Below are 18,193 nucleotides of genomic sequence, written 5' to 3' on the forward strand. Positions count from 1 at the left end.
GCTACTGCCTGGTGGCTTTCTGCCACCAGCTAATGCTCACGCACCGCAATGTTTGTAAATATAGGAAATGCAAAGTTAAAGTACCAAATAATCATAAATAGCCTACTGCAGTCACCTTGTGGTGAAACATATGAATGAATGCTCATTTAGACCTATTAGCAATGTTGATAGGCTAATTTAGACTGATACGTTGTGGTAGGCTACCTGCATTTAAAGGGCTCAAATAGGCCATTTTTTGTGGCTCCAGACAGATTTTTTTTTCTTTCTGGCCAAAAATGGCTCTTTAGATAGTAAAGGTTGCCGAACCCTGCTCCAAACATATTTTATGGATAATAAATGATTAAATTACTAATATCCTACCACCACTATTTCATTGTACTAAAATTACTTCTGATCCTGTTATTGTTCTGTGCTCTCTCCCTATGCTGTTCCTGATCCATTGTCATTCCTCCCCAGCCAGGCCAGATCCTTGATGTCCACATGCTGCACGCTTTTTGGCTTCAGCTACAGGAAGGCAACTCCTTGGAAACATCTTGACAGCTTGCTGATCTATTTAAGGCTCTTTTTATGCCAACAGACTGTTAAAATCTTTGGACTTCTGCCTACTGACAGTGGGAGCAAGCAGGGCATTCCTGGTAATTCTGTTCAAGCACATTGTTTCACCTAAACTACCATCTTCATGTGTAGCTGAGCTGTCTGGAGCCAATTCAGTTTGATTAAAATGCTTGGTTTTGATCATTGAGATATTACATGCAACCTTCACCTTTAAGTGATAGTGTTATATAATGAAGTCAATGAGGTTTTAACTAAACTTAACACTTATGTGGTGTTCGGGTCAAATTGACCCGTTGTATACTTTTATTAAAAGAAAACTGATACAAGAAAAAAAAGTTGTCAACCTGAAACTCCACGGCCTTAGCTTATTTTCCGTGAAGAATTTGTAAAAGAAAAAAGATCATAGAGTGCACATGCTACAATACCCCCACACATTTATGTCCCTCATATGATATTTGGGTCAATTTGACCCGCATACAGACAAATACACACACAGACACACACAAACACAGACAAACACACACACACACACATAACACATCTACACACACAAGTACATCTGCAGTTTACATACTCTGAAATTCTGTGCATCATGTGGTGTGTAGATAGTGTGGTGGAAAATGATAAATGATTTGATAAAGTGTATACCCCATATGTAAATTATGAGTATTGCCACTTTCACCCCGCCCCAGAGTAAAGCGGAGCTTGACGTGGTACGATTAAGCTTGTTACATGGTGGAAATAAGTTATTGCCAGCAAACATCATAAGCATTGCCAACAGATGTTAGCTTTTGATTTTAACCACAGTTATTGACATATTAACTGAAGTTATTGATATATTACATTAGATATTTATTTTATCTTTACTGTACATGTGGAGGTCTGGAAGTGTATAAGGAAACCAGACAATCTAATATGTTAGCCTTAAATAATATGTATTCTATTATACTTCGTATGGTGGAAAATATTGTTTGCATTAAGCACTACTACTGAATAGTAATATGATGTGATTCTATGCCTAAATAATGCTGGGGGTTACCCTAGGTCATAAACATTGCATGTAGGCCATTGTAAGACACCGCTAGGGGGGTAATCTTGGGGTTATTACAGGACAGTGGGTGACCTTGGAGAAGGAACACTGGCTTCAGCATTGGCCCTCCCTGGAAGTCACCCCAGAACCTTCGTGCACTATGTTGCTGTTCTATAGTCATGCCAACTTCTGTTGGTTCATGGTCTACGCTTATTGTATCTTCTCTCCCTTCACTTCTCCTATTGGTTTACGGTCTACGCTTATTGTATCTTTTTCCTCTGACTCATAGTCATGCCACCTTCGCTTATTGTATCTTCTCCCCCTGACATGCCCCTACAGCGTGTCAGCATGTTTTTGCCTCCTTTTAACATATGCATCCCATATTAGTTTTATATTTTCTTTTAGGAGTCATACAGCTAGAAAATAAGAGCTGATTGCCTGCTTTGGCCTAGCTGACATCTACTGGCAAATGCTTGCCAACTGTATGTGGATTTACTGCTGTTTGTCATAGTTGCCCATCATAGTAGTGCTGAGCCAACGGCCCCCCTTTGCGGGGTTTAGTTCTTCTGGCCCATCTCCTGGGCCGTGTCCAGACGGGGCCTAGTTCTTACATTAACCCTTTGTTTTAAGGCTTAACCTTGTAGCTTATGGCACATAGATATCTGTGTGCCTTCTTACAGTCTGCAGCACCGTGGTCTGGCTAACTGAGTTACTTAACCTTTTTTATTATTTAAATGTGGGCCTGGAAATAATGGTAATATTCCAGGCATATATGCTGTGTATTATTTAATTATGTTTAAAAATCATATAGGTGTGGAGTGGAAATAATGGGAAATTTCAGAAGTGTTATGTTTAAAAATAATATACAATTAATGACTATGGAGTTTATGGGACTTTCCAGGCGGGGTAAATGTAACAGCTTAAAAATTAAATAATGGTGTATTAAAATGGAAAATGGGATGATCTTGAAGGAGGAGCCTGGGAGGAGTTGGAAGTTGTGGTCTGGGATAGGAGGAGTGAGAAAAGGCATAAAGGATGGATGTAGGCTGAGGGGAAGGGGGAAGTGATTGGGGAATGTTTGTGAATGTATACACACCGCATATACACCTGTTGCTCCGCGGACCAACCCGGTTTACTGTATGTGATTGATCACCATATGCAATAAACCAAACAACCATGATTACATCAGACTCTGTGAGGACTTATTATTTTCTGGAAGGCATCAAAATGTGGAGGAAGACCCTCGGTCCATTTGGCCCAGAGCAGGGGGATATCCACCACAATAGGCAGGCCCATCCACACACACAATCCAGTGTTATCTCAGAATTATTTGAGAGATGTATTTTTCAGAGGTACTGCTTCTCAGTGACAGTGAGTAAAACTTTTTATATTTTGGTACTGTTTAGCATTTGTTGTAAATCATCCACATTTGTTCTAAATCATCCGCATTTACAGATGCATTGTTGAGAGCTGTATAGTCAGTGACTGCATTGTTCCATTTCAATTTCTATCTGGATTTATGCTACCAAAGTCTTTATTATAATATATTTTTGAGAGGTACTGATTCTCATTGACAGTCAGTAAAACTTTGTACATTTTGTTAGTGTTTTACATTTGTTGTAAATCATCCGCATTTGCAGATGCATTTTTGAGAGCTGTATTTCATAGCCAGTGACTGCCAATAATCTTTTGTTTCTCATGCTTCTATTGTTGTTCAACACTTATATTTGATACCTGTATATCAGTTCAAAATAATAAACATTAATAGAAACTTTGTTCCATTTCATTTTTTCTAGATTTATGTCACCAAAGTCTTTATTATAGTGTATTTTGTTAGACAAATTATAACTAACACAAAAACGAATTATACTTTCATTGTTAAATGTGATCTAGTAATTGCATACATTAATCACAAATGTTATCTATAGTGTCTGTGGTTGAGATAAAGACAATATATATTAAGGATTTTTATGTATTTTTATTTCTGTAGTGCTTTTAAAACCCCAATAATGTCCTGGGTCAATTTGACCCGAACAGTGCCAAAGGGTCCAAAAAGTGAACCTAACACAAGGGTTAAGAGGTGTGTTTATAGTAATATACTGTATATGACACAATTGACAGTTGACACAATTGAACTGTTAAATAGCATTGAGTGTTTGTGTATACTAAGTCTAATTAACCCAATCAACATTGAGCCCCTAATGGCATTTTACGGGGAAAAGTAGTATTTCATTTTACACTGTTAATTGTACAGTAAAAATTATATGGAATAAAGCAGCATTTTGTTTTAAATTGGACATGAAACAGCCTAATTTTGACAAGTTTTGTACAGAATTAAATGTGTTGGAATTTATTTTGAGAAAATTTTAGATATAAAAAGATTACATGTTAAATTATAACAGATTTATGTGTGGTACTAACTTATGCTACTTCTTTGCTATTAGACTGGGTCGGACGGTCTGTACACCCAATCTTATAAGAGGAAAAGTCAAACACGGGGAGCGGCCTCGGACTTCAGTTTGTTGGTCCGGTGAACCACCAGTATGCGTGACTCTCGTCCACATCGTCCTCCTTTAGAAAGTGTTCGCTACAAACCCTAGCATCACGGCTAACTGGGGGATTCTTTCGAACCGCTTGCCGCTTAAGAGGCAAAGTATGAAAGTGGACAATCTTTCTTTGGTTTTGACTCTATAAAATTCATTGCTGCATCCAGGGGCAATACAAAAGTGACCTCCCCTTGTATGCTTTTTTAGTTTGGCTTTTCTTATTTTCCATTGAGTCAGTGATTGTCAGTGCTGTCACTAGTTAGCTATTATGAACTAATATAGAACGTCCAAGACAACCAACCTCATGACGTTGCATTCTACGCTAAAAAAAGATGGCGCTACACTTGTTTCAGAAATGTAACTTAGATTACTTATTACTTTTAATCCAGTTTCACTGACAGTGTTAAACCTATAAGGATTTTTAGAGTGGGAATCCATCTTGTAAATTATGTTAACAACATCTAGTGTTTCATGTCCACTTTAAACACTGTTAATAGTACAGCAAAATACCATGGTACTGTATTTACTTCATTTATATGGTGTTCATACAGCACTTCCATGTTAATTATACGGCAAAACAGTGTTTCTTTCTATGGTTAAAACTTCTATTTATACAGTGAAATATGGAGTCAAACACCGAACTTGACCGTAAAATCAACTTTACTGTAATAGTAGAAAAGGTTCAACCATATTTATTACGGTGAAATTCTGGCAACCACAGCTGCCAGTTTTTTTTACCATAAAAACAACGGTATATTCTTTACAGTGTACTAGGATTGTTCCTGCACAGCATTTTTTCGGTGGCCACAGAGGTGAAATTGCATACCGCTGAGGTCAATAAGCAAGTACTCACCCTTCGCACTTTTAATTTTATTAGATATATTCATTATGCATCTCCTTTGCTATCAATCCCATCACCAATTAACACATTTAGGCACTGACATTTCCATACGATAGTTTGGGAAAACTATCTGGGCACTCAACCAACCACTCAACCAACACCCCAACGTGAGCACTTTTGAACGAGCAGATCAGTGGAACAGTGAGAGTAACACTATGTTGTCTGTTCTTTAATATTTTAATGCTTCTTTAAAATGTATTGTTTAGTTATGCTTTGGCAGCACAAATGTGTAATTTATCGTGCAAATAAAGCTCTTTGAAATTGAAATTGAAAATGTATCGGATTGAGAGGGGGAGGACAGTGAGAGAGACAAGATTGTTGTTCCTGTTGTAGTCCACAGAATTACTGGAGTTGCTGGCTTTCAGTGATGGCTAAATAAGATGAGAATGGGTTTGACTGTGAATTTATTTTTTAAGCTGTATAATTGGCATGTCCAGTTAATGATTAGCAGCTATTAGCTTGGTAGCTGGCTAACTGGTTAGCTCTTATTATCATTTATTGCTAATGTAGCTAACTAACAGCTATTTTTAATAGCTCTTATGCATGTATTGCATTTACCATTGCTAAGCCTAGCTAATCATTGTTACTGTTTACATTTTACTTACATTACATGATTTTTTTTCTTGTCTTTGAGATTTATTTACCAGACACATGGCAAGAGTTACTCAAAATAGCAATTTAGAATTTTAATGTAGCTGTGTATTGAATTGAGAATTGATTCTGACTTGATTCATAAGATGCCATTATACTACTTCTAGTAAATGTCTACTTTTTTTAGGCTCTGACCTAGCTCCTACTGCAACAGTGCTTCTTAAGGAGAAACAAAAACTGAACTTTCTGAAAGAGAAGTTGGAGTGGCATAAGAAGAGAATTGAAGAATTGGATACAGAAAGAGATTTTCTTCGTGGACAACTGTCCTCCCAAAAGTGTTGATTTTTCAACATGTGTGAATAAATATGTTAACCTTGCTTCTGTTGCATCTTACTTAGCATTTCATGTGACAAATTTGTATTTGTAAGTATAAATGTTAGTAAGTCATTAATAAATGGTCATGCATGTTACACTTTACAATAAAGCACCTTTCAGCAGTTATAAATGTTAGTTACTCATTAATTAAAAACAGTGGGGCTTTTGTTTTGGTCAGATTTTGCCTTATAATGCCCACTCTTCAGCCCCTTCCAGCAGTTCTTAATTTGGTCAATAGACCCGTTTACCCCAGCTTCATTAAACTTCTCCCAAATTTGCTCTACACAGCTTGTTGTTGCGGGATTTGTTGACTATTCTTAATTCTTTGACAATGTTTAACAGCGTGGTCGCCGCCGTCAACCAATTTTCGGCACTGGATGCCATGTTTTTTTTTCAAACTCTCATGCATAGTAAAACGTCAGTACATCATTATTTCACGTAATGAACATGCACAGAAAGAAATTGAATTCTCAATTGGATTGGGGTATTTCATTACGATCAAGGTGTTTACACGGTATTTTCATTCTGATTGAGCTTCAATCCGATTATTAACGGAATGTTAGGCTCCATGTAAACACACCTATTGTGTTTTTAATTTTTAACGGTTTTTTAAAGAATGTTCATCCAACTAAGGTTCTATACAGTTATTTTTAGAATGTTCACTTAGCATTGTTGTGGCTAACATTTTGGCACCCCCATGTTAAGTCTATGGGCATTTCATCACAGTTTCTTCAGAATTGTAAATGTTAATTCAAAAACTGTACATTACACGAAAACATGAGTTAGAAAAGGCACAAGCCACCCTAAATACATTGTGAGTGAGAAAGTAGCTTGACAATTTAATGTATTATATGTGTAGTGTAAAATTGTTGGAATAATCACAGTTTTGAACATGTGAAATTTCACTTGTTACTGTATCTACTCGTTAGCTAGTTAGCTTTAATACTATACCTACTAGCCTACTAGGTAGCTGAATAGCTAATCCAGTGCAGCTAGCTAGTGAGCAATATTAGCTTAAACAATGAAAACGAGAACTTACTTCAAGATGCCTCTTCAGGTTAGAGGTCAACTCTTTTGAAGCGGATAACAGTTTGGTTGCTGGCGAACACAGCTTGCATTGTACTGTTATGTTGTGACCTTATTTGAAATTTGAAACTGAAATGCTCCTGGTATTTCCATGACATAAACGTGTTGCGCTGGTTGCTTTCTGTCTTACTCTCCATTCTACTGTCTTGTGAGTCAGGCAGGCTGCGCGCTTTTGTCTTCTTTTTTTTTCCGTGAGGGGATATGGGAGATACACCCTGGAGTTGCCTATCATTGGATAGATTTTCCAACTGAATAAATATTAAATGATAAAAAATAAATGAAATTAAATGAAATCCAATGTAATCCCTTCAGTAATCTAAATATTTTTAAAAAGTAACTAATTTGATTACCATCAATTTAAATGGTAACTGTAACGGAATACAGTTACTCATATTTTGTATTTTAAATACGTAACGCCATTACATGTACTCCGTTACTCCCCAACCCTGCTCATTAATATATGGTTGTGTGTTTCACACTTTACAATAAGGCACCCCTCAGCAGTTATAAATGTTGGTAACTCATAAATACATGCTGATGTGTTTTACACTTTACAATAACCACCCTCTTGGCATTTATAAATGTTAGTAACTCATTAATATATGGATGGTTTAGGCAGGCCACAGATATCTGAAAGTGGGCCCAGCAGGCAGTAAACCACGTAACGGAAGATTACCAACTGTGCCACACCTGGAATGCTGTCCTAAAGAAGACGCCAACCAACCCCAAGCATCACAATACTACCACCTTAATATCCTGTGTACATAACCACCTGGCAGCATATGTCATATCAACACCTGTGACAGTCATGAGGAAGGCTGCTGACAGCAGGTTGAAAATATCAGTTAGCAAATAGCAGTTAACAACATTGCTAAGTTCTTAGTCTGTGAATCTGGTAATTTCATATCTTAATGTACGCCAAATTAGCCTTCCTGACTAATAAGGCATCCTATTGGTGGTTAAGTGGTAATAAATTGTTAACATAGATGAAGCTGACAGTTGTACATGCTGACTGCTGAAGGGACAAGATAAAATAAGCTAGGCAACCAGCTTGTTCTTGCCAAATAATGAGCCCACATCTATGTGTGAAAACTGTTATAACCATTTATTAATGATTAATTAGTGTGTTTACAAGCTAATTAATAACTATTAATAAACCCTTTATAAGGGTAATCTTATTGTAAAGTGGTACTTATTGTTTTGTATTGATTTTATATCATTATTTAGGTATATATTCATTTATTGTTGCTTCATCTATAGTTGTTTCACATTTTACACCAGTAATATTTATATAAATATTTATTGTTTACAGTGTGTTAAAAATTAATCTTTGTCAGCATAGCATCATCCAACACTCAGCTGATACTTTTTCATGTTACAAAGCATTAGAATATCCCTCTGCAATGTATATATATATATATATATATATATATATATATATATATATATATACACTCCAGACAACCTATACTTTTAAAAGTCTTTGTAGAGATAACTACAAAGTTGATTATATGTAAAGGAAGAAAGGGGTCATTAAAAAATTATATTCAACAAACATAAAATTATTTTACTTCATATAAAAGGACATATCAAATCCCTCATTATTGTCAGGGCTGGTGACATTTTGTGCTAGCCAGATTAATTCTGAACAAAACTATATATGGCATGTCACTAGCACTAGTGCGAGCTAGCACTTCCATTGCAGCAAATTTTGCTTCGCTCTCATTCAGGTTGTATGGGGATGAAATTCACTCTGACTTCACCCCCATACAACCTGAATGAGAGCGAAGCGAAATTTGCTGCAATGGAAGTGTAGGGTTAGAGATGGAGAAGGAGATATTGTTGGCCGGAAATATTTGAAGTACTCTGTAAGGTAGCCATCTGGCCCCTGTAATTTATTATTTGGCATGGCTAGAAAAGCTTTTTCAAGTTCTTCAGCCATAACAGTTTTGTCAAGATTATTAGATTGATCTTTAGTCTCAGTGCTGCTTGAGAAGGAGTTAATTTCTGATTGGTTGTGATTATGGGGAAACTTGTATAGTTCACTATAAAAGTACAGATTGTGTTATTCATATAATTTGAAGTCAATTGTAAATGCAGCATTTTAGGGGTAGACACACTTCTATTTAGTTAATTTTGTTGGTTGGTAAGATTCTCGAGGTTTACAAATACAATTTTTAAGATTTTTAAGATTAATTGACTTATAAAATTAATTGATTTCACTTCATTCTACAGTTCTGGTCAACATTATTGGCACCCCTGTATTTTACTTACATAACGTACAATATCTTGAGAAATAATTGAAATAATTGAAAAAACTTTGTATCATCCGATTACTTTAGTAGAATGTTCAAAGTCATTCAACAAAAAAGATGCCTTTTCAACTTACATGTTGTTATTTCACAGAATAAACATAAAATGTGACATGGACAACATTAAAGGCATCCTTCCCTAATATTTGATTGCACAACCCTTGGCAGCAATGACAGCCTCTAGTCGTTTCTTGTAGCCATCTATAAGCTTCTTGCACCTGCCTGCTGGTAGTTTCTGCCACTCTTCAATTGCAATTTGTTGAAGCTCTTGAATGTTTGCAGGATTCCATTACATTACATTATGGCATTTAGCACACACTCTCATCCACAGCGATTTACATTAATTACAGTTTTTTACAATGTTATCCATTTATACAGCTGGATATTTACTTAGGCAATTGTGGGTTACACAAGGGCCCAAGGGTACAGCAGCAGTGCCCCAGTGGGAAATTGAACTGGCAACCTTCCTGTTACAGGTCCAGCTCCTTAAACACTAAGCTACACTGCCGCCCCAGTTTCCTTCTTCCAATAGCAGATTTCAACTCATTCCAAGGATTTTCAATCAGATTGAGATCAGTACTCATTGCTGGCCAAACAGTCCATTTTTTTCCTCAGCCATTCTTTTGTGCTTTTGGATTTGTGCTTTGGGTCATTGTACTGCTGGAGGACCCATGATCTTCGAGCCATACCTAGTTTTCTGACACTGGGTTGCACATTTCGCTCTAAAATGCCTTGGTAATCCTCTGATTCGATGGTTGTTTTAACACGTTCAAGGCCTCCAGTACGGATCTTCCAACATACTTAACTGTAGGTAGGGTGTTCTTTTCCTTGTAAGCTTCATTTTGTCACTTATAAACAAATTGCTGGTCTGCATTGCCAGAAGCTCTACTTCGGTTTCATTTGTCCATACAACATTTTCCCAGAAGGATTGTGGTTAGGTAGGCTGTCTAGATAGGTCTTGGAAAAGATCAGTCTTGCCTTTTTATGTTTTTTCAGCAGTGGGGTCCTCCTTGGCCTTCGCCCATAAAGCTCTTCTCGGTTTAGTGTGCAGCATACGGTACGGGTTGAAACCATCACTCCAGATTGCTCCAGGTCAGCCTTAAGCTCTGTGGATGTTGTACGTGGTGTTTTTTCACAGTTAGCACCAACTTCCAAAGACTTCTCTGATCAATTTTCCTCTTTCCACCTTGTCCTGGGTGGTTCTTCACAATTCCATGAGCAGAAAACTTCGTAACAAGATTGTGAACTGTTGAAACAGGGATGCCAAGGTCTTTGGAGATAGCGTTATACCCTTTAGAATTCTTGTGTTTGGTGATAATAGCATTTCTGGTGCTCTCAGACAGATTTCTTGTCTTCACCATTGTGAAAAAGGAACAGGGAATGAAGATGGCAATATTAAGCATTAAAGCCATCATTCATTGGTTAATTCAAGTCATGTGAGCACTGACAATTTATCGCAGGTAAGTCTAATTTCACTGCAGTGAAAGTCTACTTCTTTTCAATCTTATTTGAATTCTTTGAAAGGGTGCCAATAATTGTGTCCATGGCAATGTTTCTGTTTTTACACTTTTTCCAACCATTTCTTTTTAAATTGGGGGCCAAGCAGCGAAGCTGCGAGGCACCCATTGTGTTTCTACCTTTTCTTATTATTAGGGGCCAAGCACCGAAGGTGCTAGGCACCTATTGTAATTGTTAGAATTTTTCACTATTATTATACTTTCTCCTCTGGGAGTCTATGGCAGCCCATAGAACCCCTTGGTGGATTTTTATGAAATTTGGCACATTGATAGAGGACAGTCCAAAGTATCCAGGCCTCAAATTTGGGGTCAACCCATCTATCTCTGTAGCGCCACCAACAGGCCAAACTTCAAGGTACATTTTTGCTTATAACTTTTGAACCGTTTGTCCTAGAGTTGTTATCTTTTTTCCCCTGAATCCTTGGGTCATGACGATTCGAAAGCACCCATTGGCGGTAAAGTCTGCCATATTGGATTTTCTGCCATTTTGAATTTTTAGAAAAACCTACTTTTGCGAACTAGTCCTAGGCCATTGATCCTATCACCAAAAAATTTGGTACGTACATCTACCGATGGGTGTGACCAAAAGTTATTCAAAGAATTTTGCTAGGGCCAACAATGTGGCCACTGTCGCTGAATTTCCATGCCGAAGACACCACAACAGGAAGTGAGTCATATCTCAGCAGTGCTTTGTTGGAGTGATGCCAAACTTGGTATACTTGTTGTACATGTTGGTATTAGCAACACTGGGTATGCAGCAAGTTTCATGAAATGTGGTCACTTGGGGGCGCTATACCATTAAAAATCATTAAAATACCCATTACTCTGGCAGAAAAGCAGATATCTCAACTAAATTTCTTGTGCTTCATCAAAGTTAATGGGAACTATCTGGGAACTTATGAAACCTCCACATCAGCCATTTTGTGTTCCATCCATCCATCTTTGATTTTGTCAAAAACACATTTAACCACTTCCTCCTAGAGTTATGGCACAATAGGTTTTGTGTATTACCTCTTTGGACCATTGTCTTTAAGAGTTGTTAAAGGATAGTTGCCAGGTTGAACAATGTGGCCGCAGTGTACCCACAAATTCACCCGTGAAGTCACCATAAAGGAAGAGTGGCCATATCTCTGCAATGTTTTGGTTCATTGGCATAAAAGTTGATACACATGCTTACAGTTAGGCCTGGGTGCCACACAGCAAGTTTAGTGAAATTTGGCCACTTTGGGGTGCTTATACTGAAAAACAGGTTTAAACACCCATGAGTCCATGTACTTAGTTTTTAATGACATTTTGTTCTAATGGACATCACAAGGCAAAGACCACACAAAGAAAAGCAGATATTGCGACCAATTTTTTGTAGGTCATTACATCATTACATATCAGGTCCTAACTGGAAAATGAACACATAGTTCAGCATCCAAATGGCATGACTGCTAAGATACAATCAGTTTGTAGCACTTAAAATAGGCACATCACCTGCACCTTTTGACCTATAGCCACAACTAATACATTACACTAATACACAATTAATACTGTTGAAGAAACACTTGGACTTTCCATATTGGCCTGAATGTTAGACAGCAGGTTTTTTTTTACTTCAGAAATTACATCTGAAAAGTGGAATTGTCTTACATGGGAGGACCAGACTTTTTAATGTCATTATACATTAAGAACAGCAGATGGTGCCATTTATCTGAGCTCGTTGAGTGGTATTAGAAATCCCAGCAGACTAGTTTATTTTTATTTTTATTTAAATGTAGTAATTTCATCTAACAGATGTAGAAAAAATATCAGAGTACCTTGTTTTTTTCAGTGTATTTTATTAAATTGATTTCAGATTGAGATTTCCTTTATTGTCATTTTATCATGCACTTGCGTACAATCAAGAATGAAATGCAGTTTCTCCTATATCAATAGTGTATATAAATTACAAAGAGAATTAAAACAACATATATCCATAAACAATACACTCAGTTTTGTAAACATTTGGAGGGGAATAGCAGCATGACTCTATGGCGGCATGTCTTTATGGTATAGTTGGAGGGGAATAGCAGCATGCACTGTCAATAAATGTTTTTTTTGTCTGTACAAAAAGTGCCAGGTACAGCACGAAATGGATTGCAGTAGTGGAGAATAGTGTCTGTCTGGTCCTATGGGGGGATTAATGGTTCAGTGAGGGGGTTGGGGGGGGCAAGAGTGTTCATGATCTTCATAGCCTGGGGTATGAAGCTATTTAGAAGCCTGGTGGTATCAAATGAAATGATTTCTTTAAATAAATAAGATTTGATCTTCAGAAAGTCTTTTGCCAAAAAAAGGTTTTAAAAAATGAGGGGTCCTTTTCTAATCAGGGACATTTTATTATATTCAGCTAATATGGTATGTTCTCTGCCATTTTTCCCATGATTTTAGATTTTTTCAAATACCCAAAAATAGCACTCCTCCAACAGCGTTGGCACTTCTCATTGCAATGTCCCAAGAAGGCACACTGCATTTCATGGCACTGCTTATGTTTAAGCTTGACATATATGTAGTGGGGGGCAGTGCGGTGGTGCAAATGGGTAGCAGTACTGCCTAACAATATGGAGGTTTCAAGTTCGGGGTGCATCTGCATTCAGTTTGTACCTTGTCCCTGTGTTCATGTGGCTTTCCTCTGGGTATTCTGGTTTTTCTGCCACAGTCCAAACACATTCAGGTAATGTCAATTGGAGATGCTATTAGGCCCATAGGTGTGAGTGTAAGAGTGGGTGTCAATGTGTCTGTTCAGCCTGTGATGGATTGGTGTCTTGGTCAGGGGTTGCTCTCATTAGTTGTCTACCTGGTGGCCCTGAGGTGCTTGGCCCCTTCATTGCTGCTTGCAGCTATATTTGGAGGCCAAGCAGCAAAGCTGAGAGGCACCCATTGTGTTTCTACCTTTTCTTTTTGGGGGCTAAGCAGCGAAGCGAATTACTGGGATTTAAAACATACTAGCTGTGCCTGATAGTACTGGGGGAGTTTCCAAGGCTGAAACGTGAACTTGTGATGTCAACCTATTCAATCTGGCCGCCATATTGGATTTTTTCAAAAACACGAAAAAAGTTTCACAGGTCAAATTTGGCACACATGATCTTCAGACCAATCCTCACGAAAGTTATTGAATGGATTTTTTTCACTTTTCGAAAGTGTTCACCCAACACAGCCAATCAAAACTTGGTACATGGACTTGAGACCCCATTGGGGGGATGCACATGAAATGGTGGTATTTTGCTTCTAGGGGGCGCTGTTATTAACAAAAAAGTATTTTAGCTGATAACTGTTCATAAGCTGGGATTTATATTTCACATGAAACTGCTTGTGAATGCTTATAGTTATGCATGATGTAATAACATCACATTGCCATGGCAACTTTGGTCTGCTTTGCTGCTTGGCCCCCTCATTACTGCTTGCAGCTATATTTATTATCATTACTACACCTCTTTCTTCCGTCATTGAAGTCTATGGCAGCCCATAGAACCGTCTGGTAAAAAGTTGTGAAATTTGGCACACTGATTCGGGACCCTCCCTTGATTCTTTTGACCAAGTTTCATATCTGCACCACGAGCGCTCTAGCGCCACCAACAGGTCAAAGTTGGACCTGCATTTACACATGTAACTTTTGAACCGTTTGTCCAATATTCAAAAATGAGGTACTGTTGGAATCCTTGGGTCATGCCGAGTTCAACACGCCATATGACGTCAATTTCCGCCATGTTGCATTTTCCGCCATATTGGATTTTTTGAAAACATGAAAAAAGTTTCACAGGTCACAAATTTTGTCCAATCTTCACCAAATTTGGCATACGTGATCTTCAGACTAATGCTCACAAAAGTTATCAAATGGATTTTTAATTTTCAAAAGTGTTTGCCCAACAAAGCCAATCGAAATCCGCGGCGAAGCCGCCAAACAGGAAGTGAGCTCATATCTCTGCAACGCTTTCACATGTCAAAACCAAACTTAGTACATGGACTCATGAACCCACTGGGGGGATGTACAAGGAATTTGGTGGCATTTGGCCTCTAGGGGGTGCTGCAATTAGCAAAAAAGTATTTTAGCTGATAGCTGTTTATAAGTTGGGATTTATATTTCACATGAAACTGCTTTTGAATGCTTATAGCTATGTGCGACGTAATAATATCACATTGCCATGGCAACTCTATGAACTCTATGAAACATGTGAGTGTATATCAACCAAAGCTGTTTCACTACACACTTTTTTAGGAGATATTGTACATTATGTACTCAAAATACAGGGGGGGCAATAATGTTGACCAGAACTGTATTTGTCTGTTTTTGTATTAAACCATGTCAAGCATTTATCTCCCTTCTGACAGAAACCTTTGATGCTTTCACAAACCATAGTGTTGTTTCAGACCATTAAACTAAAACGATTTTCAGTATTTAAAACAATGTACAAGTTTGTAACACAAAAATGTATAGACAGCAAAATGAAACAAGGAGAGGAAGGAGCACTCTTACTTAGCATAGGCCTTCTCCAGGAGAGCACTCCAGAATTCATTCCGCTTGGCTGACTTGGTAAAAACCAATTGGTTATTGAATGTGGGGATTCGGTCATCTATTACAACATCTACCCAGTTGCCATAGCGCCAGAACTGTGGGACACAGCAAAAGTATGATTAGGAGGAAAGAGAGGAGAGATGGTGGTTAAATGGAAAGTAAGAGGCATAGTCCTATTATTAGACCATTACATCCTCAAGGAAGTTGACAGTGTGTTTTACTAAGAAGCCCAAGGGCACACTACATATGGGGATGTGTTTCTCACCTGGAAGTGGAAAATGCCTGCATAGTTCTCTGTGAAGCTCTGGTCTGCAGGGATGACTCTGTAAAGCAACTTCTCATTCAGTGTCAAGGAGGCAATGGCAGCCAGCAGCCAGCAATCACCTGAAGAGGTTATTCATAACAAACATTTTCAAAACTCCAATAACTGAATTATGGGTCTAGAAAGGTTTTATTGTTATGTGCAAAGCATTTTTTCAAGAATTGACCCAGTAATTTAGAATTTTCTTGCAATCTAGCTTTGCGCAAGTTCTTCTCAGCAGATAGCTGTGAGCTGCAGGGAGAACTTCCCGGGAGGACAGACACACAGCTGCTCAGCTTCCCAACTCAGGGACAAAGACCAATTAGACCATTAAACAATAAATCCCTGTGTCATATTTTCTACTTTTGTAACTCAAAACTTCTAGGCTAGCTGTCAATCTGAAAGGGTGAGGTAAATTTAGATAGAAAGAGTACGTAAGCTGATACAATTACTTAAAAAAATATCTGCTTTTTTTGTAGATTGCTAGCATTTCAATTCAGTGCAATGAGATATCATGGTTGGTGGTTCTCAAGCATTTCTAAACTGAGTATCCCTTTTCACTGCAACATGTTCTCTGTTTACCTCCTCCAGGAAATTTGTTGGGTCTCACCTTATACAATGCAATTGAGGTGGAAATAAAAAATATATATATTTATATTACATGTGGGCTAATTGTCAGTATTTGCAAACAGTATTTAAAGAGCTCAGATAGCTTTTACAGATGATAATGATCAATTTCCATGGTGATGAGTGGCCTTGCTTGTTGCAGTGGGGTGTTTCGATGTTAGGTGGGATGGGTGACATTTTCAGCTTTAAGATGCTCTTAACTGACAGTCTAAGTCTGTGCTTTGATTTCAGTGCATTTAGAGCAGAAAATCTCATTTACAGAGGTATGTGGTTACAAATGGCAAAAGCACCTGGCAGCACTGTCTGAAAGCCCTAGATAATTTGTATATACATTTATCCAGAAGTCTGCCAGTGGTTTGTGTTGGTATTCCATTTTAAAACATTTGCAGCGATCTCAATTAATTTCTCAGATATTGGGAGATAATAAGCAAGGGCATCAGGACAGCACAAGAAAGGACTGAAGATACAGGTTTTGCTGTGTGAGATGCTCTTTAATGTCTGGCACAATCTGCCAGATCAAGCTGGCTGGCTGACAAGAACTCTTGCAAGGCAAGTTTGTAAATCACTGTTGATGTTATCATCCATGTTTAAAATAGTCGCGGTCATCCAGTTGTAAAGCAAAAATTGCTGATTTGAATCCACTAACTCACCGAGTCATTATAAGGCATCAGACGGTGATGTTTGATAAAATTTGCCATCTGTGCTGCTCTCTTGGCCTTTTCCATCATCATCATCTGTCATGTCTGCAGTAGCTCATCCTATGGTGTGGGGTATGCCCACTCTGTAAGTCACCATGTACAATGCTTCAAGAGCCTTCTTGTTGGTGTCATCTGTCATGTCTGGCATTTACTTGCTTGGCGAAAGTCAAGAAACTGGTCTTTCCAAAAATATCCTCAAGTTATCTTTATTTTGAGCATATTTGTATCATTTAACAGTGAGAGATTTAACAGTGCAACAGTGCAGGTTTGAGGTTACTTTTATACATTTGTAGGGGGAAGTTAGTCTTCCTCACAGGGGCAATGCCAATTATGTAGGGACAATGCCTACAATTAGAGAGGGGTACCACTTACGTGTAAGGAATATCCTTACATGAGGTACCAATTATGTTGGTGATAATTAAAATAAACACATGGAGGCGCCATACAGAATATGGTGTCTACCATAGTGGTTAAAATAAAATATCAGTCTCAAATTCGTTTCGTATATCAGTCTCATAAAATATACTAAACTATTAATAATCATAATCGAAATTACCACATCAATAATCTAATCTTAATCAAATCACAATATTATCTATTTAGCTAACTAAAAAAACAACACTGTTGATTCAACTAAGAGGTGAAGGTCTTTAGAATTCTGATCGGCAGAGGTTGGCGATATTCATTCCACCTGTAATATAACAACACACAACCTTGGAAAAATAAGGCATTTATTGAAATACAAAATCAGAGTCGGAAGGCACATGTATGTACAGTAAATGGAGCACGTGTACGTATTTACACTAATGTGTACATTTGCGTGAATGTCTTGTGCAAGTGTATGAGCGTATGTGTGTGTGTTCCTTTGTTCTGAGTGGCGCTTGTGCTGCGCGTGCACGCTGAACACACGTGTTCAAAGAGAACAAAGGAACATGCGTGTGGCGGCGAGTTTGAGTTGCCCATGTGCATGTGTGAACGAACATAACGTCTGTTTGGTACAGGATATGTTCGGACGAATGATAACCGCGGGGTTATTCTGTGCGGATTAAAGGAGGTACCGGGTGTTAGTAAAACGATACGCATGCAAACACCCTACGTCTCTGTGTGGTATCTTAACTAA

The 18,193-nt window shown here is 37.9% G+C and overlaps 1 protein-coding gene across 2 annotated transcripts in view; it reads right to left on the reverse strand.

Annotated features, from left to right (window-relative positions):
• Positions 1-18,193, reverse strand: part of LOC118791806 (calpain-3-like) — a 125,509-nt gene that overhangs the window by 55,482 nt on the left and 51,834 nt on the right. For both annotated transcript variants that reach the window (XM_036549262.1, XM_036549263.1), the window contains 2 exons: positions 15,713-15,831; positions 15,409-15,542 (listed from right to left, as the gene is read on the reverse strand). In XM_036549262.1, the coding sequence (XP_036405155.1) occupies positions 15,409-15,542; positions 15,713-15,831 (253 nt within the window). The remainder of the gene's footprint in view (positions 1-15,408; positions 15,543-15,712; positions 15,832-18,193) is intronic.

This window comes from Megalops cyprinoides, chromosome 17 (assembly GCF_013368585.1).
Source record: "Megalops cyprinoides isolate fMegCyp1 chromosome 17, fMegCyp1.pri, whole genome shotgun sequence".
Lineage (NCBI taxonomy): Eukaryota > Metazoa > Chordata > Actinopteri > Elopiformes > Megalopidae > Megalops > Megalops cyprinoides.